The sequence below is a fragment of the Lissotriton helveticus genome, chromosome 1_1 (genome assembly GCF_964261635.1).
Source record: "Lissotriton helveticus chromosome 1_1, aLisHel1.1, whole genome shotgun sequence".
Taxonomy (NCBI): Eukaryota; Metazoa; Chordata; class Amphibia; order Caudata; family Salamandridae; genus Lissotriton; species Lissotriton helveticus.
In genome coordinates this window covers 1,982,189,106-1,982,215,922 of record NC_136057.1, presented here as the reverse complement: position 1 = coordinate 1,982,215,922, position 26,817 = coordinate 1,982,189,106, and the positions used below count along the sequence as shown (strand labels likewise).

At 43.5% G+C, this 26,817-nt stretch overlaps 1 protein-coding gene across 2 annotated transcripts in view; it reads left to right on the top strand.

Annotated features, from left to right (window-relative positions):
- Positions 1–26,817, top strand: part of DPYD (dihydropyrimidine dehydrogenase) — a 3,662,673-nt gene that overhangs the window by 555,217 nt on the left and 3,080,639 nt on the right. For both annotated transcript variants that reach the window (XR_013594885.1, XM_078644210.1), the window contains exon 3: positions 1,529–1,611. Coding sequence is in view for 1 of the 2 variants with exons in the window: in XM_078644210.1 (XP_078500336.1) it covers positions 1,529–1,611 (83 nt within the window). In the remaining variant the exon portion in view is untranslated. The remainder of the gene's footprint in view (positions 1–1,528; positions 1,612–26,817) is intronic.

Sequence of the window (26,817 nt, the reverse complement as noted above, 5' to 3'; positions counted from 1 at the left end):
AACAAATCATTTTTTATTTAAAACGTTTAAAATGTGAAACCAATAAAGCTGAATATGTGTATTTGCACCACAAGACCATTTTCTCAAAGTGCTCAGTGTTATCCAGTGGAGTAATGCAAAATGATCACCCCTTGAACGATATGATGACGGACCACTGAGTCTTCCATATCTCACAAATATGTATTGGCCTTGGGATGAATGGTGTCCCCCTAAAGGGCTGGGGCCTTTGCTACTCTGCCCTGAAACATGCAAGTCCATGTTAGCAAAGTTTAAAGAGAACACAGACTTATTTTATTTTTTTACTAATTATAAATGAATATTACCATCTTATTTCTATTTCAGGGCGTTCCAAAAAAAGGCATGAAATGCTATAAAAAAAAAGAGTACAAGAGGAGTACTATGGTACATACTTGTCTTTGTCATCAGGTCATGCTTCTGATATACCTATCTTTCACTTTTGGTCTGGCTAAGAAACTGCTCTAGCCGTCCAGCCTGCCTTATGTAACAAAAATATCACAAATAACAAATGCATACATATATACAGAAATAGCAGCGGCAGCCGGCACAGATAAACGCGATGGGGTTGGGGCGGGGGTGGGGCGTGGTGGGAGTGTGGGTAAGTCCACAGACGATTGAATAGGTATATCTAAATAAATAAATAATACCTATTCCATTGTCTGCCAGCTCCCCCCCCCTGCAGTGCCCTGACCCGCTTCACTGCGCTTAACTGTGCCGGCCGCCACTGATTAAAAGAGTGGCTTATGGTTGTATATAGCACGGGGCAATGGATCAGCCGACTTCAACCATTGGATCTCATACATGATGAATGATTCCTGATCACATGTTTAAATCAACCTAGAGCTCTTTAGTGGCAAGGCTGGTGGTCCAGTACTTTGAATTATCATTTTTCTTTCCATTTTCATCCTTCTATCTTTTTATCCATCCTGGCTTGTCTAGTCAATGTCTTCAGGTTACAGTATTTCTGCTAAACACTACATTTTCTTTGCACCAATACAATCATACTGTCCTTTGATGTGCATTAAACCTAAATAAGGGTTTCTATAACTTTTGTACGAACCCATACTTGCTTGCAAGCGCTCACACTGTTCTGCTAAAATTACTTTAAATTTTTCTTGCAAACATATGGCAGCCATGTTTAGGTGGCAGAATGTTTTCTATATATTTCTTGGGTATATACGCTTGCAGCAGCTTTAAAAAAATAATAATAATATCCAATACCCCAGCTTGCCACCATCAGAGTGTTGCCTATCCAAATGTTTGTTTACATTTGAAGTTGATGAAATATTGTGTACCCTAAATTGCTGAAGTAAGGTTTGGTAGCAACTCTTGCACATCACTCAAGTGTTGTTCGCAGCTCGGCTGCTCGCTATGAAAAACTTGATGAACATGGGTATGAACACTTAAAAAAAAATGTGTGTACGTGGACATGGGTAAAATTGATGGGTAGATGGACAGCAGCATATATATTTTTCAGACTAACCTGTGGGCCTTTTTATTATCTCCACAGGGCTGCGAGAAGCTTGAAAATAATTTTGATGACATCAAACACACAACACTCGGCGAACGGGGAGCGTTGCGAGAAGCAATGAGGTAAGTCAGAATCACCATGGAAACGCTAACAGACGTGCTGAAGGAAAAGCCATTCCTCATTATTGGGGGAACAAATGAGTCCATGGCCAGCATTCAGATCTGTTCTCTGCGGAATTCATTTGTCATTGGAGAGGTTTCCCTGGAGTCCATGCGCTGGCATTGGAGTTGCACAAACATACAGTGTCGCTGCACAATATACCATGCACATGTTTAATTTGCTACTTGCACTGCTTAAGGGCTGGTGGATTATAGGTATCCACAACAGCAAAAAGAAAGTTAAAATTGTCCGTGCGAACCTTACATGGGTCGTGTAAAAAGTGTACATAGGGAATATGTGTTTTTTGGTGATTTGAATGAGAGTGCTGAAAAAAAATGGCCGGGTTATTTATCGTGATTACTGTTTCTTGAGTGGGATTGTTTTGTAAACAGTCAAATGAAGTTAAAACTCGCACTTATTAAGCACGTTTGGAGATTCCGTTCATTAGGTGAAAGGTGGCCTGACTTTGTATCACCTTTTACAGAGCCAGAGCTGCTGTAATGGTGTCCTTCATTGTTTCCAGTTACTCCGATGTTTGACAGCTCTAGCCAGACTCGCTTTTTATTCAAGGCACTTTTCGGACTGGGACTTGTAGGTGCGTGTTTGTAAAAAGGAAATCAGAAAGTTACAAGTTCTATGAAGCAAATGTTGTTGAGGCCAGAGCTCACTGAAGGTTGTGCGTCAAAATGTGTCGCTGATGGAACTAAAGGAACTCATTAGGTCGTCAAATGGAAGCTCAAGACTGGAGGTGAGGTTGAATGAGGAATGCATTTTAAGCTTATTGAGGAACTTTTATATTGAGATCCATAGTATGTATTGTTTCATGCTATTTTAATATTGTTTATTGGTTTTAATTCTCATTTTTTATACGAGTATGTGTTTTTGTTCAATGTATGTGGTTTTAAGGATCTGTAAATCCGAAACAAACTCTAGATATTGATATATGTAGCAATTTCAATCTATCTATCTATCTATCTATCTATCTATCTATCTATCTATCTATCTATCTATCTATCTATCTACCTATCTATCTATCTATCACCATTTCAAAATGAAAAAAATTAAAATGAAAGGTAATGGATTAAAGAGAAAATACCCTGGTAAATCATTATAGTTAAAATTCTATATGTGTACATGATATTAGAACATTCGAATGTGGAGCACTCCATTGAAGATAATGGAGTTCTCAGTGCTTCTACGGGCGGGTAAAGGCCCGCAAAGCAACATTTCAATGTTTTACAAAGGCCTCTCGGAGCTCGAAGTGATTTAAATACTCTTGAGCTTCGAGAGGCCTTTGTTTTATTTTTAACACTATTGCGCCCCCTGGTGGCAGAATGTTCTAATAGCCTTATAGCACTTCATAGCTAGGCTATACCGGCTAATGAAGTCCCGCTCCCTTGTTAAAGGACGTCGCCTTTGGCTCGGGCCTTTAACGCTGGAGCGGGCCTTTAATAGCCGTATAGCCCGCTACAGCGGGCTATAAGGCTATATTAAATTGATTGCTTTTGAACATGGAAAGCTTCCTTTTGACCAATAGACCAGTTGGACTCTGATAGAGCGCAGGCTCACCTGCTCATTTTACCATACTCACCTGGGCCCATAAACACATACACATGTTGAACAGGTAAACCTACACTTAATCAGAAGTTTCCTAATAAACAATTTATGACCTAAACCAATTGACTTACCAATCCTAGTCACCGATACCTAGAGTCCTAAGGGATCAAGGGTGTTAGCATAATAAGCAATAAAATAAACCTTTGCATTTATAAAATAACCACAGATTCGGGAAAAGATTTAAATACTTTATCTATGTAAATTCTTAAATGTCAGAGTCCATAAATTGATTGCTTTTGAACATGGAAAGCTTCCTTTTGACCAATAGACCAGTTGGACTCTGATAGAGCGCAGGCTCACCTGCTCGTTTTACCATACTCACCTGGGCCCATAAACACATACACATTTTGAACAGGTAAACCTACACTTAATCAGAAGTTTCCTAATAAACCATTTATGACCTAAACCAATTGACTTACCAATCCTAGTCACCGGTACCTAGAGTCCTAAGGGATCAAGGGTGTTAGCATAATAAGCAATAAAATAAACCTTTGCATTTATAAAATAACCACATATTCGGGAAAAGATTTAAATACTTTATCTATGTAAATTCTTAAATGTCAGAGTCCATACCAAGTCAATCAAAGCTCGTTCAACTAGGATGAATATAATCAAAGCAAGATGATGTGAAAATATTACGAGACTTTCTTTAAGCATTGAAACATAGGAAGGGTAAGGAAAGGGAAACAGTACACTAACATACCCACGCAACTTTATATTTACCTAGAATGGTGTGAAGACCAACCCTGGCCTTGGGCTGGGATAAAGGACAGGACTCCCGATAGTTCAGGTGCCAACAGGACAGGATAGGTGCAGATCAGAATAAGGATAGGTACGGACCAAATTGGATCAGGAAAGGACCCCCGTAGGTCAGGACCGGCACCCACAGCTAAAGTGCAACACCAACATCGCAACCCTCTCTGCAGCTAACAGTCAGACCCCGATTGGGTTATCACACCCTCTCCCCAGAACCTCGATTGGGTTATCAAACTCCTTCCCAGAACCCCAATTGGGTTATCAAATCTTCTGACAGAGTGCTCCGACAGCACCTCTGCTCTCGATCGCCTATTGAGTGCGTTGAGTCAGTGACAGGACAGCTATTCGGACAAGTCGGACAAACTAACTAGCTAAGCCTACCTTAGTTATACCATTTTCCAGGGCAGTGTACCCCCCCTAATGTTACAAATGTGTGTATTCTCTCAATTTGATTGGTCAAAAGACGAGGAGAGGTTATCACACCATACCAGTTATGAGGTCACTTGATTCAATAATGCAAATTATCTTTCCCGCCCATAACTTTATTTTCCCATACATTTTATTCCGCCCAACAATGGATGTTCTAATGGTAAATACAATGTTAAACAATTTAACAAATTGTCTTCCACTTGGAAGTTCATAAGGTCGGTTCCCAGTAGGTAAGACTGTCACTGGCACACATTCAATGCCATGGCTTGTGGACTCGGGATAATTCAGCACATGCGGGATGTATGACATTACAACGCATGCTTTTACCACGCATGCCTTTACAACGCGGTATTTACAACGCATGCCTTTACAACGCATAGCGCTATGGGGTGCTGGATAGTGAATAGTTTAATTTACTATTCCAACTCCAGTCCCCGTGGATAGTAGGGAAGGTGTTGGATAGTAAATTAAATCTATTCCCTATCCTAGAGCGCCCCCCAGCGCAATGCGTTGTAATGGTTTGCGTTGTAAATACCGCGTTGTAAAGGCACTATGTTGTAAAAGTTGCGTTGTAAAGGTTGTTCACCGCACATGCGCAGTCGCAGGACCCAAGATGGAGCAACATTGCACTTGATTGGTCCAAACACGAGCTAATAGCAAAATCAAAAACAACAGGTTTAGAACAAAGAATAAGTGAATGCACTGTTATGTTATGTTATGTTAAGGGGGTGTTTATAAAGCGCACTGTCACCGTGGGTATCATGGCGCTGAAGGGGTGCTGAGAAGAAACAGAGGGAGTTTAGCTGGGTTGTGGAAAGAGCCAGGTTTTTAGTGATTTGCGGAATTGGATAAGAGTACCGGAGATCCTAACTGGAAGAGGGAGAGAGTTCCAGAGTTTGGGGCCGAGGACGGCGAATCTTCGACCACCAGATCTACAGAGTTTAAAGGAGGGGACCACCAAAAGATGTAAGTGAAGTGATCTAAGATTGCGTGAAGGACAGTAGGGTTGGATGAGGGATTTCAGAAAAGCGGGGCAAGAACCAGAGAGAGACTTAAAAATGAGGCAGCCAAGCTTAAAGGTGGCCCTTAGGCTGACAGGGAGCCAATGCAGTTTGACGAGGAGGGGTTTGGCAGACTGCCACTTCGGTATCCCGAGGGCCAATCTCGCCGCCTGGTTTTGAATGATTTGCAGCCTGTAGATGGAACATTTGGGCAAACCATGATAGATGGAATTCGAAAAATCCAGGCGGGAGAGAACGAGGGCCATAATGACCTGTAGCAGGGCATCGGGGGTAAGGAGGTAGGCCACCTTCCTAATCCTGCGTAGCTGGAACATGCAGGAGGAAACCACCGTCCCCACCTGCGGCCCGAGAGAGAGCCCAGCGTCAATAGTGACCCCAAGGCTTTTCACCGAAGCTACCGGGGTAGGAGGGGAGCCAAGCTCTGCCGGCCAAAAGTGTGGACCCCAGTGGACGGCGTTCTTACCCGGCAGGAGGAGCTCCGTCTTTCCCGGGTTCAATTTCAGCTGGTTCTGACACATCCACTGAAAGATATGGGACATAACTGCCTGGAAGGTGGGAATAGCAGAGGGAGAGTTTAGAGAGAAAATGAGTTGTAGGTCGTCCGCGTAATTAAAGACGGTGACGTCCCACTGCCTCAGAGAAAAAAGAAGGGGGCGAAGATAAAGATTAAAGAGAAGAGGGGATAGAGAGGAGCCCTGGGGGACCCCACAAGGCAGGTGCTCCCTAGGGGCCCTGAATGTACCTAGGCTGAGAGACTGGGATCTCCCAGTAAGGAAGGATTTGACCCATGCCAACGCCAGGCCCTGGATGCCGGCCTGTTCGACACGGTGGAGAAGGATGTTATGATCCACCGTGTCGAAGGCGGCCGACAGATCTAATAATACCAAGGCCTGGGAGGTACCCTTGTCAGCTCCATCTCTCAAGGTGTCCAGAACGGCCAGGATCACAGTCTCCGTAGAATGGCCAGGACGGAAACCGGCCTTGTTGGCCTCGAGGAAGGTGGAACTCTCGATGAACCTCGAGAGACAGGCAGTGACATGGGCTTCCAAAATTTTAGAAAGAAAGGGTAGAAGAGAGATAGGACGATAGTTCGCCGGGACGGCAGGATCAGCTCCAGGCTTCTTCAACAGAGGCACTAGAACGGCCTCCTTGAAGGAGCTGGGTACCGTCCCGGAGAGGAGAGAAGAGTTAAGTAAAGGAAGGATGCAGTCAGGTAGGGAGTGGCAGATGTCACACAGTATAGAAGGTGGGCAGTGGTCGTCAGGGGAACCAGACTTGATACGAACGGCCAAGCTGGCTAGGGATGTAGGATCTAATGGGGGGAGCTGAGTGATAGAAAGAGCATTATGAGGGGGAGTAGCGGAGTCAGCGCCCAATGAGGTGACCGGGATAGTGTCCTTAATCAAAACAATCTTCTGTAAAAAAAAAGTGCTAAGTGCATTACAGGATTCCTGGGTAGGAGCCTGAGACAGGAGCGTTCTGGAATCGGAGGTAAATTCGTCCAGAACTCTGAAGATCTCCTTCGACTTGCAGGGGGCTAATAAAATTCTCTCAGAGACGTAGGCTTTCTTGGCTGCAGAGATAGCGGATTTATACTTATTGCGGGCTGCCACATAAGTATCTCTGCTTGACGGGCAGTAGTCTCTTCTCCATCTGCGTTCAGATTGGCGAAGTTCCAACTGTAAGGTTTTGAGATGGGGAGTGAACCATTTATGTGAATTGCTGTGGCGAGATCGAGGGAACTTGGTTAGTGGAGCGAAGATGTCGCTGGCTGATATGAGCCAGTTGGAAACTCGGCCGTCTAGCTCGTTGATGTCAGGGTTATTGAGGGTAGGGGGGCGTGTGTGAGATAGGTGGGTTAGCAGTTTGGAGGGGTCAACGGACTTCCACTTACGAGCCATGCCACCCTCCCGCGGGGGAATCCTGATCTGACCAACCACAGAGATGGTAATATCAATAAGGCAGTGGTCAGACCACACACAAGGCGTGGTAAGCGGGTGGGAGGACTTCACCCCATGGACCCAGATATGGTCAAGTATGTGACCACCACTGTGAGTGGGAGAGGTAACTAGTTGGCTAAAGTTCAGGCTCGAGAGACCTTCAAACAGTTCAGAAGCATGGGGACCGGCGTCCTTATGCTGGAACCAGTAGTTAAAATCCCCAGCGATAACAATACGTGGGGAAGAAGTAGCAAGACTGGCAAGCTGTTCGATAAACGATGCAGGGAAGGAGGGCATGGACTGGGGGGGGGCGGTAAAGTACCATAAAGGTAACTGCGCCCACCTCGGTCCCAAGACTGAAAACCAGGTTATCCACATCAGGAAGAGTCATAGAGGTATACCACTGTATACCACTGTATACCACTTATCTCTACTCTATTCCCATTACTTTATTTTAACTACAGGAGTTAAGCAGAACAAACAATTTAGTAAAAGCAGCAATGCATGGGTTAGCACATGAAAACATAGAGCAACCATCTTTAGTCATAGTGTGCAGAAGCAAAGATTTTCCACCAAGCAAAGAATACATCACGTCACGTGAGAGTGACAGACGCATGCGCAGAAATGTTCCCGCGTTGCGGCGGCCATTTTAGGTCAGTCGAGTTCCTGTTAGATTTTATGATCTTTAATCATTTGCAAAATTCCTGGCTTTAACCCTGTCACAAACCAATATATAAAATGTGTCATGTCCATCGTATCAATGCTTTCCAACCCACTGTACTGCTTGAATACCTGTAAAAGACATTCATAATATGCGTGTACTGACTCATCATTATTGTGGGTAGTTCTGTCTATTCTTGTCCAATCTGTTTCTTTCGGGGGTACTTTTTCCTTTCAGAAATGTTATGACTTGATCATACTTTTTCATCACGTCATCTGATGGTGTTCCTGTCTTTGGGTCTCTTGGGTATTCACCACTAGTCAATAGTAATTTTACAATCTGTCCAATAATCTGCGGGTACTACAATGTCAAACAACCCGTCTAAATCCTTTAACAGTACTTTTGAAACTTTTACAAATCTTTCGACTTGTCTGTACCGCTCTACAGGTTTCTCCCTGAGTTTTGGGAAATCATTTGTAAATGATAAAATGTCCTGTCGGGACCATGGGACATGCACATAACCTCCTCCGAGCACTTCTCTCATTGGGCACAACCTTTCCATTTTTTCTGGTTCCTTTAGTAAATATTCAGAAGCAGTGCCTTTTCCCTGGGGTTCCTCCCTTTTCTTTGTCCACCTTGTTTTCCATTTGTCTAATTCACCCCATTTTTGTAACAATGACAATAGTTCTTTAATTTGCAATTTACGTCCTGACACATTCATGTTTTCTAAATCTATATCAGTAAATTCAGCTCGGTAAGGTTTCTGTAACACTTTAGATTTTCCAATATCAATTTCCATTTCAGATGCCAAACTCATTAACTTTTCATGAAATGTTTTTGTATTTCGAGTGATACGTCCACATATAAACAACAATTCGTCTTCACTGAAAGTGTTTAACTTGTCCAATCCCACATTTCCAGCAATCATTTCTTCTAATTCAACTCTTAATTTAAAAATATCCAATACCTTTGGCTGTGATTTTGGATTTTCTATTTCTCTGGACCATCTCTCTATTTCTTCCGGGGATTCTATAGTAGCACTTCTTGTACCTGAGGATGTTTCCATCCATACCTCTCTAGAGCTCCCAGGAGTGTTTTTCCTGATCGAGTCTCCCACCGGTTCCCTTATAGGTAAATCCATCAGGGAAATCACTGACTTGCATTCACTTGCTTGATCATCAACTATCAAGGGTTCCTTTCTAGATTGCACTACAGGAGTAGTCAGAACAGGAGTTTTAAGACAAGACTGCCTTTCTCCATATAATGGAACAACGGGACCTATGGTTACTGGAATGGTCAATGTTTCGGGATTAATATTCAATTGGGAGATTTTCTGAATTAATTCACTTCTTTGTTTATTTATTGCTTCACATTCCTTATCCTGTAACACTTTTTCTAATGGAGTTTCATGCCCAGCTTGCGGAATCAAAGGTGGTTTTAAGAACTGGACGATAGGGTTAACTCTATTTGCTTCCTCTTGGTATGGTGGCAGATTTTTCATTAATAAATCCTTCAAGTAATTGTCATCTGATTCACCACTATTCATTAAATTTCTCGTTTTCTCTATGCATTTGCTTCCTGATGGTTCTTCCAAAGTCAGTAAAGGATATAATCCTTCCACTAACATGGACTGTCTCCATTTCTTCATTTGTTTATCTTTGTCTCTTTTGGAAATCTAGGATAAAATTCACTGCAATTTCGGTCGCTTCTGGGTCAAACTCGCTCAAAAGCCTCAGACTCCCATTCCTCTAATGCTTCGTACTAGGTTAATCTAGGTCTGGGATCTAATTCATTCATGCGTGTTCTCAAATTGTACAAAATTCTACCATTAAAGGTACCATGTTCTGGAAATGCCAAAACACCATCATCTTTTGTGTACTCCGTCCAGTTCTCTAACCACACACAAGTGTGGTAGCCCCTTTCTACCATCATGTATGATGCAGGCGTATTAGGTGGTGGAATAATAATCTCTTCTCTAGTTTTAATTGTTTTATCTTTCTTAAAATTTGTTTTAACTTTCTTAAAAAGCTAAATTTTTCTCTCTCCTCCGTACATGATATGAGGTCTTCCTCTTATGTATTGCTCTTGCGCAAAACCTAAGTACCTACTATTGGGTCTATTTCCTATAACTGTTGGATCTAAATGCCACATATACTGAGAATTTTAATATGCAGCTATACTCCATTGTTTATTAAATACTTCACCAATATCAGCGCGTTTCTTATTTCCAAGAACCAATCAGTGATTTTAATTCAAATAAATTTCAACCAATAATTGCACGGCTTCTCTCGTGTGACACATTCCCAAGCTCTTGCACTCACCCCTCCTTTACAATTATTACCTCAGCTACACACCTGCTGTCTCAACCAATAACAGCGCGGTTCTTGGTGACGTGAGCGCAGCACCTGCAACTGACTCCCTCCTTTGGGAGGTAATATGAGAACTTATTTCTTTTTACTTCTAAATGCAATGTTCATTAATTAACAACATAAAAACATTCGCCACTATGCCTAAATGTCTAATTCAAAGGATAGATGATTTTCACCTACTTCGAGTAAAACCTTTCCGCTTACTCTTCATATACTGCGAGTAGATCCCTTCCGCCTACTCTTCACACAAGCATTAGAGAACCTGTTACTCCCGTGAGCTTACACTTTCTAGGTGATATAAGGCCAAAGTTTTACCAGTGAACTCCTTTGCTATCATTTATTCACACATTTATACAGAAAATCCCTAATCAGTGCTTCCAGTTTTACCTAACCATGCACTTACTTCCTTAGGCAAGTGACCTCATTTGCAGTGTGGCTTCCATTTACCACTCACTATTCTGCCCCCGGGGATTCCAAAACAAACATAGAACAATACAAACGGGTTTTGAGTAATACATAAATTCAATACAATTTCAATTAATCAATGTGCGACTAACTACCTATCTTAACTAAACTCTAACCACTGCTCTGCTACCAAAAGAATACTGATAGAACGCGGGCTCTCCTGCTCTGTTTACCATACTCACCTGGGACCATAAACACATACTCACTTTGAACAGGTAAACCTATGCTTAATCAGAAGTTTCCTAATAAACCATTTAGAACCTAAACCAATTGACTTACCAATCCTAGTCACCGATGCCTAGAGTCCTAAGGGATCACGGGTGTTAGCATAATAGGCAATAAAACAAGCCTTTTCATTCATAAAATAACCACAGACTCGGGAAAAGATTTAAACACTTTATTTATGGAAATTCTTAAATGTCAGAGTCCATACCAATTCAATCAAAGCTCATTCAATTAGGATGAATATAATCAAAGCAAGATGATGTGAAAATATTACAAGACTTTCTATAAGCATTGAAACATAGGAAGGGTAAGAAAAGGGAAACAGTACAATAACATACCCACACAACTTTATATTTACCTAGTCTGGTGTGAAGACCAACCCTGGCCATGGACCGGCACCAACAGCTAAATTGCAACACCAGCGACTCAACCCTCTCTGCAGCTAACAGTCAGACCCCGATTGGGTTATTGAACCTCCTCCCCAGAACCCCGATTGGGTTATCGCAATCCTTCCCAGAGCCCCGATTGGGTTATCAAATCTTCTGTCAGAGTGCTCTGCCAGCACCTCTGCTCTCGATCACCTATTGAGTGCGTTGGGTCAGTGACAGGTCAGCTATTCAGACAAGTCGGACAAACTAACTAGCTGAGCCTACCTTAGTTATACCATTTTCCAGGGCAGCGTATCACCCCCAATGTTGCAAATATGTGTATTTCCTCAATTTGATTGGTCAAAAGACGAGGACAGGTCATCACACCATACCAGTAATGAGGTCACTTGATTCAATAATGCAAATTATCTTTCCCGCCTATAACTTCTTTTTCCCATGCATTTTATTCCGCCCAACAATGGATGCTCTAATAGTAAATACAATGTTAAACAATGTATCAAATTGTCTTCCCCTTGGAGTTAAATAAGGTCGGGTTCCCAGGCGCATCGTAGGCAAGACTGTCACTGGCACACATTCAATGCCATGGCTTGTGGACTCAGGATAATTCAGCACATGTGCAGTCGCAGGACCCAAGATGGAGCAACATTGTACTTGATTGGTCCAAACATGAGCTAAAAGTAAAATCAAAAAGAACAGTTTTAGAACAAAGAATAAATGAATGCACTGTATACCACTAATCTCTACTCTATTCCCATTACTTTATTTTAACTACAGCATTAGGAGTTAAGCAGAACAAACAATTTAGTAAAAGCAGCACTGCAAGCGTTAGCACATGAAAACATAGAGCAACCATCTTTAGTTCTAGTGCGCAGAAGCACAGATTTCCCACCAAGCAAAGAATACGTCACGTTATGTGAGTGTGACAGCAGCATGCGCAGAAAAGTTCCCACGTTGCGGCGGCCATATTAGGTCGCTCGAGTTACTGTTAATAAAAGCACATACGCAAGCTTCCCCTTGATGCTAGAAATGTCGCGTGGTGCGTTATTAGTAAGACGAAACATGCTTATTGGAGAGCTATATATTATTTCGAGAGGGTTGAATCCAAGCAAGTCTCTTTACGAGTGAAACCGTGCAACATCCTCAATGACTGGAAGCCACTCTCCACTGAGGACACCATCCGTCTGATGAACTCTATCCACTCAGGATCCCCCACAGACCCTTGCCCTCACCACATCTTTAACAAAGCAGACTCCATTATTGCACCGCACCTCCGAGACGTCATCAACTGCTCCCTCAACTCCGCAACCTTCCCGGAAAGCTGGAAACATGCCGAACTCAGCGCCCTCCTGAAGAAACCCACAGCGGACCCCACCGAACTCAAAAACTATCGCCCTATCTCACTCCTTCCATTCCCGGCCAAAGTCATCGAGAAAGCTGTCAACAACCAGCTCGCCGCATTCCTCGAAAACAACAAATCCCTCGACTCCTCACAATCCGGCTTCCGAGCCAAGCACAGCACCGAAACCGCCCTCATCGCAGCAACAGACGACATTCGAACTCTACTGGACAATGGAGACACAGTCGCCCTCATCCTCCTCGACCTCTCCGCAGCCTTCGACACAGTCTGCCATAGCACCCTTCTACAGCGCCTCAAAAACATCGGAATCCAAGGAAAAGCACTGGAATGGATCACCTCGTTCCTCTCCGGAAGAACCCAGAGAGTCCGCCTTCCACCATTCAAGTCAGAGGCCACTGAAGTCATCTGCGGCGTACCTCAAGGGTCCTCACTCAGTCCCACCCTCTTCAACGTTTACATGAGCCCCCTCGCGGCCATCGCACGCCAACATAACATCAACATCATCTCCTACGCCGACGACACTCAACTGATCCTATCACTCACCAGAGACCCTAACACGGCCAAAACCAACCTACACGAAGGAATGAAAGAAGTAGCCGAATGGATGAAGCACAGCCGCCTGAAACTGAACTCAGACAAAACAGAAGTCCTCATCTTAGGTACCTCCCCCTCCGCCTGGGACGACTCTTGGTGGCCAGAGGCCCTTGGAAAAGCACCCATCCCGACGGACCACGCACGGAACCTGGGCGTCATCCTGGACTCCTCACTCTCGATGAACAGACAAGTCAACGCCGTCTCTTCATCTTGCTTCAACATTCTTCGCATGCTCAAAAAAACATTTCGCTGGATCCCTACCGAAACTAGAAAAACAGTCACCCATGCTCTGGTCACGAGCCGACTGGACTACGGAAACACCCTCTACGCCGGCACCACCGCAAAACTCCAGAAAAAACTACAACGCATCCAGAACGCCTCAGCCAGGCTCATATTAGACATCCCGCGTAAAGAACACATCTCTGATCACCTGAAAAACCTCCACTGGCTCCCCGTCAATAAGAGAATCACTTTCCGGCTCCTAACCCACGCACACAAAGCACTCTACGAAATCGGACCCGAATGCCTCAACACACGACTATCCTTCTACACCCCCTCCCGCCAGCTACGATCCTCCAACCAAGCCCTTGCCACTGTACCTCGCATCAACAAAACCACCATGGGAGGTAGATCCTTCTCCTACCTAGCAGCTAAAACTTGGAACTCACTTCCCACTCACCTTCGCCTTACTCAGAACCACCTAGCATTCAGAAAGCAACTCAAAACGTGGATATTCGACAAGTAACTCCCCACCCTTCTACAAGCACCTTGAGACCCTCTGGGTATGTAGCGCGCTATATAAATCTTTTGACTTGACTTGACTTGACTCCATCAACTCATGCATACAAAAACAAAGAAATGTGACATAAAGCCCAAGGTAAGAAATCTGGTATCTTTACAATATGGTGCAAGGACTAGGTGGTAACCATATTCCTATCATGTACTCTTTGCACGTTGTGGTAAATTAGCACTTTATTTTTAAAGATAAGAACAAGGCATGCAAGGTTATCAATTGTCCACACATTTGTTTATCAAGTGCTTGGCTATATGAATACAGTATTTGGGTGGAGATGGGATGTAAAGTAGTAACTCAAGAGAGGGCACCTGCATCGAGCTCTCTGAAAGAGTGAGATTGTTGGTCTGAAGAATTTCATTACGCGAGCTGCATAGCCAAATGCAATTCAGCGCGCGCAACGATATTCATTTTAATTATTTATTTGTTTACTTACCTCTGTTCGGCCGTATTCCATAGTTTACTACCCCCCACCTTGCTCCTCCCCCACCCCGCCGCCCCACAGCACTCCCTCCACGAGCCGCTACTGTCTGTTTGTCAATGAATGATTAAAGGTGTGTTGCCAATAGTTTGATGTACTGCTTTGTTAAATAAAAGCTCAGGACTGAATAGTTCATGGTCCTGCCTGTGGCAGAGATCAATCTGATCGCCCTTTCTACATGCATATTTTTAGCTACCTACTTCTTTCCATTAATATTTCTTTTGTTGGTTAGTCTGTACTTGCAAATAAAGCTACAGTGGAATTGTGACTCTTTGTTTTGGTGACCATCAGTAGGTCATAACTGCCAAGTGACCCTTAAGACATTTGTGGCACCATCAGCCCGTCCTGGAGTTTTCTCCCACAGTGCATTGCGTTCCAGTAGTTTCAGTTTCTCTTTAAGGTTGTAACGATAACTAAAGAATCCCAGCATGCAAAGTGTCTTCGTTAAATGTTAATGTCTTCTCTGTTCCAATGAATGAAAGTACAGTGAATACATTTGTAGGACCCAGGACTGTACTGGGAAGGAGCTGAACTATACAAGAGCCAGTCCCTTGAGTAAACAAGCACTCGCAAAGCCACTAGGTCTGGCATTGGCCTCCAGCCTTTTTGCTATGTCACTGCTTGTTTTATTCATGGTTTTTGAAAACGTTCTTGCTTGGGAAGCTGATAGGCTCTCATCAGTCAAAAAAAATAATCGTTTAAAAACTAAAATATTATTTTGTCTCGAAAAGGAGACATTGTCATAGTAGTCCTTGGCTTTTGTGTTTAAATATGCAACTTGTGGAAGGTCACTCCCAGTGAATTAACTAACGTCTGTTGTGGGCTAACACCAGTAGCAGCTTGTGGAGGAAGTGCTGCGGGGGAGGCGGGTTGGGGAGGAGCAGAGTGGGGGTAGTAAACTACTGAAGACAGCTGAACGGAGGTAAGTAAACAAATAAATAATTAAAACAAATTTTGTTGCGTTCGCTGCATCGCATTTGGCAAAGCAGCGCACGCAATGAAATAGTTTTTATTTATTTATTTGTTTACTTAGCTCTGTTCAGCAGTATGCCGTAGTTTACTACCGCTCACCCTGCTCCTCCCCTGCCCTGCCTCTCCGCCCCACAGCACTCCATCCACGAGCCACTGCTTGCCAACACCCTGCCCATGCTGTAAGCTTTAGAGTGCAGAAGAAAAATGGGAATTACACAACCACAGACCATTTTTTATGCCTGTTGTTAACCTGTATCTTTAGATTTTTCTAAATTTACAAACATTCTTTCAGAGGTTCTCAGCTAGCCCTGTTCATCCGTTGATCTGTTACTGTATTAAGACTGATTGTTAATTTCTGACACGGTTTTCGCAACACTGTCGTTGGATATGCCTCTCAATTTGACTTGTCTCCCTTTGTGATGACCTACCATTTATTTTAAAACTGTGCTTTATAAATGTCTGACTGAGTTAATGTATCAAAAAGGTGACATTAGATCATGCCACTACCGTGTTTATTTATTAAAGGCTATTTGCAAGTATTTTTTCTTGACAACTAAGTTTATCACAAAACCCAACAAATCTGCTTCATTTAAAAGGGATGAACCTACATAATACCCTCTAAAAAAAGCTTGTATTTTCTAATGTGGTTCCTTTGCCAGGGACAGCTGCTATAATAGGAGCTGCAGTAGAATGTTAGTGCGAAAAACCTTTTTAATATCCTTTCTTGCAGTTATGAATATATAATAGACATATTTACATATTATAAGCTGTTGTTTAAGTTGACAAATAAGGGTTTCAGAATCTCGACATGAAAAGAAGGTCTGGGTGCTCTATACAGGCTGTAAATAAAAAGCAATTGCATTACATTTTCGGATGCAAACATTTAATTAGTATTTTTGTCATAAGTTGCTTAGATGTAACCCGTGAACGAAGTCTCACAGTGCTTAAACGGATAAACCCAAAAGGATCTACAGTCCTTGCTATCAGAGTGAGCAGAATTTGTTATTAGTAATGACCTGAGTTGAAGGGCGGCCCCCTACAAATGTGCCAGCTATTATGTTTAACATCTGAACGCAAGCAATTCTACAGCAAAAAAGAACTTGAAATTCCAAACCATTGTCAAATAAAAGGATAAAACACAATGAGTAAAATGTTGAAAAAATTAAGGCAAAGTATTTCCTGTGGCGCAAACCTGAAGATCATGAGGACTGAAGGAGTTGAGATGGTTTCATTTAGTGCTGCTTGCAGTAGCTTTAATTTTGAGATTAATGGGCTGGATGAAGAATATTTTGGGTTCCGGTGCGAGGTCTGGATAGTGAGTTGTCAGATAATTTATGTGACTTTGCCCTAGCCAGGTACAGAGTAATCAAACCTTCTGGAGGTGTTTACAAGTCAATGGTGCAAATCACTCAATTTATCCACCAAGAACTCCTTAGGGTCAGATTCACAACATGTGAGGTTTTTGCGGAGCCTTAACTGCCGAGCCTTAAAACTAAGAGAATGAAAATGACAATAATGATCCCAGTGAGGTAGCGTCTTTTTCTCCTAAGGTCCTGAGTTAGATCCTGATCTTTGGATTTTTTTCATTTACTAATTTCAGAGTCAGTTTTCATAGCAATGCTATCTCAAGTTTACAGGACTGGTCCACAAACTTCAGTTAAGTTTCCAGTAGTTGTGGAAAGTTAAATTAACCAACCCATGTGCTACAAGAATTTCCACTACCACTTATCTGGTATTTTTTGGGAAAGAGAGCACCTTTCTCTGATCCCGGATGGTCTGCATCCTCCATCCACTGGAAGCCAGTACCACAAAGATCAATGTTCCATAGCTGAAACTTAAACCATCTATGGCTGTGTGTCAAGAAGAGACTGGCACCACCTCTCCTGGAAACTATTGTGAGAGCAAGGTTTCAAGAAGATGGTTGAGACAGCCACCCAGTTATTGTCCGCTATCTGCTGTACTGTAGTGCAGAGATAATTTCTTCATCTTTGTTTTCCACGTAGTTTCTGAAGAAAAAGTGACTTTACATAGGCTTTTAAAGTTGGTCATTAAGAGGTACTCCTGTCTAAAAACAGAGCTATTTCTTGAACTTTTTTAGACATTCTCTAAAGGTGTTCACATTTGCAATGTTAGTTGTTTCACAGTTTAGAAAAATGTTAACGTATTTGCGACATATAGAAAGTGCAAAGCTCAAAGTATTTTTTTTATATGATGTGTAGCTTTAGTGGCTTTTGCACTGCAACAGTGGAAAACCATTCCTAATGCCACAAATGGCCACTAAAGACAGCATGAGTACTTCTGCCACTTAGCAGTAACCCTCATGCCCTTCCTCATTGCTGCTCTTTGCTTGATCAGTCCTATGTCTTCCAGGGTGTCAGAAACCCTGGATCCTATCGCTTCAGTGTCTAATGCATGGCACCATTAGGCTACTTCGAGACCCACTTCATCCCTCTTGCTGCCCACTCTACCTCTGATCCTTGCATCTTATTGCTGAGGAGATAATATCAATTGCCACTATTATAGCCCGGGATGCCCCACCTTTGCAATGTCCTGTAACAGGTTATCCTGTCTTTCATCAGTTACTGGCAGATTGTATTACACCAAGGATGAAATTGATTGAATTCTGGAAACGTCATCCAATTACACCAAGGTCAAATTAACTCACTTCACCTAGCGTCTTGGATGAAGTTAACAATGCACTCATTACAGAGTGAAGTTATAAATCATAGTGTGGTGCGGTTTCAGGTAATCAGGTAGAATTGGATATTTAGGGATTCATAAGATGGAAGCAACATTTCTTGCCTGTGTATATTCCATTCCACTCCTTCAACTCCAGCCATTTAGTTTACATACCTTAGATATACCATAGGAGGAAAACAAATAATTTCACCATTGCTTGACTATTACAACACTATAGTACCTGAGGAGTGAGATTCCTGAGATTCCTTTTAGCTCTTACCAACATATGAAGGCTGGTATGTCAATCCACTTTTTCAGTCTCAATTCAAGTTAGACCAAAATCTCTCCTCTTAACTTCTGTTTTTTTATTTTTAAAAAGTAAATTTTTGTTTGCCAACTCAATGGTTGACCTCATCTGCCCATTTGCAAGACACTCTTTGAACTCTCCCCGCCTCGAATTCTCCCCACCTCGGAATGGGCAAATGCAAATTAAGTTCCACTTCATTTTCAGAGTAGTGAATCCTAAATCCCCTATCACATTTTCATAAAACAACGTACCCAAATAGAGTTTTTTTATTTAAAATTAGCATAGTCCGATTAAGGTATGATATTATTTTGATACTTATATCTGTATTTAGGCACTAGGGGCCTCATGTGCAGTGTTTAGTGGCTGAAAACCTTCAGATTCAGGCTTCGCGACAGCTAAAACACTTTTTTAAATGTACTAAACCCATTCAAGGATTCGGAACATACTTTCCGAATCGTTAAGTGGGTTTAGTAAAGATTAAGGAATTGTTTTTTGGAAGGGACGTTTTAAGGCCATCCCTTCCAAATACCGATTCCTTAAGGTATGTATCAATATTTTGTGGCTAAACTCTCACCTCAAAACATTACACAGTAGGTGTGGCACTTCACAGTTCACTAACTATTTATCTACCTCACTTATAGGTCTCTTAGGAGTGGTACGCACAAGGCCGGTCCCTGTGTGGTCCTAAGGAAGAGCTTTGGGGAGGGTCGAAACATGTCAACAACTAATACTAGAGACTGCTAACTCATCATGGTGATACTGTTTTACCTAGTATCTACCCCTGTTTTTAAACATACCGACTAGGAGCTAGAATAAAATTATTTCACCCACTAGTTAGGTATTTTTAACATTTACTTTTCCCACTCCACAAAACATTTTCTCACATAAGTGATCCTAGGTAATCTCGCAAGTCGTAGCACGCCTCAATCCGCAGTGGATTGAGAGGACCCCTATGATGAAGCATGTCACCAAGGGGAAACCCTGGTTTGTGAGGGGACTCAAGAAATACATTTTTCTTTCTTGATTAGCAGACTGTCTAACTCGACTTGAGCAGAGGTCTCTCTTCACCCATAGCTAGGTTCCAATTCCGGTATTCTGTGTTCATTAGGGAAAGGAGGATGGACCTAGCCTTATACCCTCTACTTCCCCCCTTTTTTGTGTACCCTCGCTTTTCCCCTTGCATTTTTTTCTTGGTGTGGTGCAAGTAGGGAAAAATTAATCATTGCTGAGTCAGTGGCAATCAGACTTTGTGCATTCAACATGATGTAGTTAGGGAGAGTGTTGCTCCATGTGAACCATTGCTTGGGGCTTTGCTACTGTTTCTAGACTATTTCATGCACGTGGGATCTGTAGTTATTTAATGATTCAGACCATATTAATACTTTTCCTAAGAATCTGAGTAATGTGAGCTTTTTTTATCATGTGTAGTAGTTGGACAATATCTGTGCTGGGCCCTAGACTTGGGTGATCTGAAAGTGGCAATTGTATTCATAATGCCATTGTAAATAGGTATCATAGAAAGTAAATAGCATGATGGTAGACCACTTGGGATAAGCTGTGCTTCTGAAATTTTGGCCTGGAAGTATTTACGTTTTAACAGCATGGGGAGCGTTTACGCCTCTGTAATTCATGCAGCAGGCTGATGCCCTGTCAAAGGTGTCATTTCAGCCAATTTCTTTTCTGTTCAGCAGTTGTTGGCCCTGGCCCTCTATGCTTGCCTTTACCCCTGCTGTTTTCTAAAATTCAATTTTGAGGGAAGTGGACTCTATGCAATTTACTACTGCCAACACGTGCTAAAGTTTTTGTGCTCGATCCTGGTAACGTTGGCCTACACCTAATTGGCACATTTAATTCACTTTTAAGCACTAGTATATGGTACCATATGTACTCAGGACCTGTAAATTAAATTCTATTAGGGGGCTTGTAGCACTCATTATGGCACCCACAACAGGAGCACTTCAAACACATGTCTCAGGCCCGCCAGTGCAGCCTGTAGCGCAGTTATAAACTGCCAATTCGACTGGGGAAAATCAGTCATTTGCCAGGCTTAAACTGTCCTGTTCAATATATACAAGCCACCCCAAGGTAGGCCCTAAACAGCCCACAGAGCAGGGTGCATTACATTTAGAAAGTGGGACATGTGAGTTTAAGGTGTCTATGTCCTGGTAATGAAAAATTCCTGGATTTGTTTCCCACTACTGCTATGCATATCACTCACATTTGCTAGCATTGGGTTACCTTATTACATTCAATAGGTGTGAACATGTGATTGGGAACAAGAAGGAATATCTTGTTTGGACTCAAATGATTTGTAGTGGAAAGTCCTCTTTAATGGTAAAGTCTGATTGTAGGTCACAATTCTGAAAATCCCACTTTTTAAAAGTTGCTATTTTCAAGTTCTGACCATCTGGATGCCTGCTGCCTGTGTCCCGATTCACATGACAGTGAATAGCTTAGCCATTGATCTTTGTGTATTCCTCCCAGACAGTGAGATAAAAGGGGGACTAGGATTTGGCAGGATGGTCAATCCTGGATGAAAGATTGGTCTGAGCTGTTCCCTCTCCCACTTACATTTAAAAGGGCTGCCTCCAGCACAAATACAAAGGAACCTGACACCAGTTTTTTGGCACCTCAGACTTCTTGGAGCCTTGATAGAGAAAGGAAAAAATGTTTCAGAACCAGATGTGTGGATTAGTATAGGACCCCCCCCCCCCGCTTTAGAGGCTGACACCAAGTATAAATATTGGACCTCCTAAGCCACCTCTTCAGTGCACACCTAGACCTGCAGTCATTGCAAGAGGAAGAACTACTTTCATCCCCAGAGATCTGCGCTGCTGCCTGAGTCCTGCTGTGGTACCCAGAGGACTGCCCTGTTGTTTCAGGCCTTTCCGTGTTCACCAGAGGACTGTCCAGCTACTTGAGGCATGCCCTGATATCTGAGAAGGAGGACTGGACATTCTTCCTTCATTCCAGGCTACCTGATTAACTCCAAGGTTCAGTTGACTGACCTCCTCTTATGAGCTACAGGGACACAACATGCTACAGAGGCCTCCCTGCAACTGTCTAGCAGACTTGCTGCACTGGGCGTGCAACTGGACATGCCTGAGCCCTGCTGGCCTCTGCTGGAGTGTGTCTCTGATCCCCAAGAGGTGCCTCTCCAGATCCTGTACCCCTGGCTGGAATGAAAGTGTAATTCTCTACAATAAACAGTGACATCAGTGGAGAAGTGTGGCTCAATGGTTAGAGCGGCAGACCCTGATGCAGAGGTCTAGCCCGGGACCAGGGTTCAATTCCCTGCCTCGGCGGGTCTTGGGCTCAAAATTCCACGGACCTGATAATTCTCGCCTCGGTGCCTATTCCAATCATGGAGTCCCACTCTGCAACTCTGGGCAATAGCTTGCTTAATCTCCACAACGGCCCCCACAACGCTAAGGATGCCTGGCCTCCACCTTGGGGGTGCCCAGGAGTGGACACCTCACAGGGAAATCCAGGATGGATTCCACAGCAGTATTCGTACAAGCACATTGAGACCCTTGCGGGTGAGTAGTGCGCTATACAAGTATTAATTTACATTTTACATTTACATTTACATTTACATCCTGAAGTTTTGGGCTCATTGTGACCAGAAACAGGCCAGTATGTGCTGAGACTCTGCCACCCATGATGAATGCCAACGCAAAGCTCTGTTGGACCAGACTCTTTGTGAACACCAGCGATGACCAGCAATGCACGATCTTCCCTTTGCACTACAGCAACAATAGCCCAAGGTTGAGCATCAATGTGAAAGTCCAGCAATGACTGTCTGCAATGCCTGACTACATCTTCCTGCTACAGCTATGACAGTCTATGACACTAGACCTGCTCTTTACGCTACAGTCACAATCACCTTAAACACTGTTGATCAGATATAAATTTACCTTAAAGAAGTGAAAGGATAAGAGACATTTGAAAAAACAGGAACAAGTTAGTTTAATTAAATGCAGTGTCCTGGAGAGTCTCAACAGAATGCTCCTGAAGAAAGTCTTCTGGTGTACAACGTTTTGGCTGGTTTTATACATTTTGTGAAGTACCATAAAATTATCTCTGCATTCTTAAAAGGCATTACAGTCACAAATTTAACATTTTTGGGCATCTGATAAGGACACTGATGGCTCTTGTCCTCGGGAGAGCTAGTGTGGGCCAGTGTGTATGTGTCCAGATGTCCGGCATGTGGAACGGATAATCACTACGTGTGCTGTGCATTTCCTGTCCTGATAGACTGAGTGTTTTCATTTACATGTGGCATCTAGCTTTGTGGTAATTGTGGGGAATGCGAGCCTTTGGCCAACCATGTTTTATTGGGCCCAATTGCTGTGGACCTTTGGCGCAACTATCTATCTGTGGGATTGATCATGGTATTCTCTGGGTATGCATTTATCTTTGGGTTTAGAGAGACCCCCCCTGTGACCTGTTATTTGATAGGCTTGGGTGCAAGTCGTAGGGCCCATCTGACCACTTATCTCTGACTAGAGGTTGATGGGGAGGTTACCTTGGGTAAATCCGACAGCAATGTTATGAGTTCTCTGAACATGTGAATCCTCCACAGAAAAAAGGAAGAATTTATTGAAACCTATTTTTAATATGCTACAGATCCGCACCTGCAGGCAAGCTGTGACCAGCTGGTTGGGAGCAGGTTCAAACATTCTAATATGCCGCGGGGTAAAATTCATGAACTCTGTAGAGAATTTGCTCTTAAAAAAAGAAACAGACAACAGATATAGCCTGGGAGGAAGTATTTTTTTAACTACATGAGTTTTAAACTTGTTGTTATTTTAACAGATTTTTATACATGTATGCTTTACGGTTATGATAAACCAAATAAAGTAAATTTTTGACTGACTGAGTTCTCTGAACTCCTAAAAATTATATGGCAGCAACTGTTGTCATTTTTGTCTACATTCTCAATAGCTTGTGTACAGTTGTGATAGCAAGCAAAAATAAAAGGAGGCCCCCTTTTTATTGGTTGTGGGTCAGGGGCCAGGGGAAATATAAAGAAGAAAAACCACGAAGTCCCTACATGAGTCACAAAGTGATCTCGAGTGCACAAAAGTGCCCTGTTTTTTACAGCAATACCAATCTCACAATGGGCAAAAACCTACAAATTTCAGGAAGACTTAAAAGTATACATGCAACTTGTATATAACCAGAAAACACACGTTAACATTATAGGAAATGCATATTGTAAGAATTAATACACAGAGAAGAAAAAACAATTTAAGAGAAAATACTCATTGGGTCCTGAAAAGGTAGTGCTAAATTTTCTAGAAGGATGGTGAGTTTTAAACTGTTTTTAGAAGGTGCTAGAACTTCAAGGGAGTAGTGGTGCTAAATAGTTTTAATGCCCATGTATTTTGGCTTCCCCTCTCTCCTAGCTACGATGGGTGCTGCACTATTTTCCTCTTGGCTTTTCTATTTAAAGGTGTGACATTGTGATAGGGGCAGGGGTGTCCTTTTGACCTGCATGTGCTATGTGCAACTGTGAAGACAGAAGAGTTTTCATATTTTAGTTTAATGGTTCTGGTGACACTTGCATATCCTTTGGGCCTCTGCACATGGCATGGAGGGAGGTTTGTCCCTAATTAACCTGAGTTACTGAGCTACGCCCTTCTTCTGGAAGGGTCAAGAATCTTTGGGCTGTTTTGGGTCTGTTATGTGCGGGCCTTGGTGGGTGGTTACCTTTGTTTTGGGTGTGGTTTAATTTTAAGAAAAGGACACTGGAGGTGGTGGAAGGTTGTGTGCAGACCCCCGTGGGAACCTGCTTGGAAATGGCTGGGACTGTATGCTTACAGTGTTTTGTCAGCAAGAATCAGGGGTCTCTTTGGAACTTTATGTGCTCAGCCTGATCGTTGTGACACTGATGAATTTGATAGATATTCCTATGGACATGGGTCATGTGATTGAATTTAACACAGGTTTTTGATGATATTACTGCCATGGTGGCCATTGCTCCCCTCCGTGTGTTGGTAAACCTGGTTCCTGACACTGGAGCTGGAGCATTCGCCTAATTGTGGAACTAAAGAGGGGCCTGCATTGGGTGGTACACCCTGGGGTGGTGGAGACTTGCAAATTCCGTCCAAAGTTGGACTTGGGAGAGAGTTGCTGGGTGCCTGCTTTTATGCACCAGTTGGGGGCCCACCCTTCTCCCTTGTCAGGCTGATCTCCCCCAATGTGTTGGATCAACCAGCCTCACCCTAGGGGACCAACAGCAGTGGAGACCCTGGGCCCCCTATGGGTACCCAGATGGCAAATTCCAGTGTGGACTCTCAGTTGACCTGAAGGCTGGTGGTGTTGGCCAGTAACAAAATGTGACAGAGAGTGGTATGAAGGGGATAGGTTGGCTATGCTAGGGCACTGCCACCCCAGACAGTCACCACATGTGGAACTGAGCCTCTGTCTGTTGTATCGACTGCCCTGGGACCAGCCAACCAACTGGAGAGGTGGCTGCAGCCATATTTCCTTTAAGCTGATTGTGTGATGCTTGTGCATTGTTCTGTGCTTGGCTTTTGGGGTGTATGTTCTGTGGGGGCTGTCCTGGTACTATCCGAATCTGATGGTGGTTAATTTTTAGGCTGCAACGGTTCACCATGTGTCCCATTCTGTGATAATAGTTGCACTCTACGATGCCTGTTTGGATCCAACCTCCCTGACCTCGGCCACTAGGACTGGGTAGATACACTGTGGGGTCCATAAGCAGAGCTCCCTTTAAGACAGGTGCTACCTAGACAATCACAACTAGCACAGAACCCTCAAGGGGCCAGCTTATGTTGGAACAGTTTAGAGTATCTCTCTGAGCCTGCTGTTGCTTTTCTCTGTAATAGTGTAGTATTTCCCACCAACGTTGGTGTTTAGCCCTACTACACTATTTAATCCGCTCTGGATCTCTATGGGTAGCCCTCTCTTAACCCCTTGCATGCTGGGGTTATTCCCCTGCTGTGCTGGGGGGAGGGGGTTGCGCACAGCGCCCCCGTGCTCATGGCGAGCTGAGCTCGTCATGAGGCACAGTGGTCCTGTGCTCATGACGAGCTGAGCTCGTCATGACCACACCCGTTTTCGTGGAACGTTCAGCACAGCAGGGGAATTAGCCCAGCGTGCGAGCGTTCCACGGCTCATGATGAGCTCAGCTCATCATGAGCACACGGGAACCGTGGCTCATGACGGGCATGCAAGGGATTAAAGTTGTTGTTGAAGGATGCAACAATGGTAGCCGTGTTGGTCCAAGGCTTACCAGTCTCCTGCCCGCATCATTCTGTCTAAGAGTTCAGTCACTGTCTCCCCAGGCTTCATGTTTTTTTCCATCAGTCCTTCTATGTCAGGGTGGTAAGGGATTATCTCACTTAGGGTCATCCAGATCTGGTGTCTGAATGGGTTAAATACAGCCCCGTCATGCTCAGTGTTGATAAGCGTGACTACCGGGATGCGGCTGGTCCCCGATCAGGCTGATGAGCAGGCTTTTGATGTCATCTAAAGCTAGGTTTATACCTTCTGTGTTCTTTCCAAACCATGAGATCCATTTCCCTGCCCCGTCCATCAATGGGGAAAGTTTATTCCTGAGCCTTTTTTTTGCCTGTCTGTGCCCAAGGGACATAGATGGTTCCTGCTGCACCTTTCTGCAGTGGCAGACAAATCCTGGCTCGGAGCAGCTCTGTCGGCTTCTCCCCCAATGTAGCGCTCCCATCATCTCAAGCACTCTTGCATATAGGGGTAGTTCCATTTCGGGTCTCCCCCTTCATTGCGAATGGAGTCCTCAGCAATGGCCATGTCTTAGGGTTCTAAGGATCCCTCCTCTGCCCAATGACTGTCATACCTGTCGATTCAGCAGGCTTGTAGATGACAAAAAGGTCAAGTGAAGGCCTCATCTTCTACTCTGGGTACTATTTTTCTGGGGGTGGGTCTGTCTGACCAGGTAGTGGTGGATCATTGTTGCTCTCCTCGTGCATGTGTAAGGGTGCCATGGTGCTCCTTCTACGTCTCAACTGTGTTCCAGTCAAGCTTTCCTGACTACTTATTTCCTGGTTAGCCCCTCTCCTACTCCTACAGCCAGGTGATGTGCTTGAGTCGATGAGGACCATCCTGC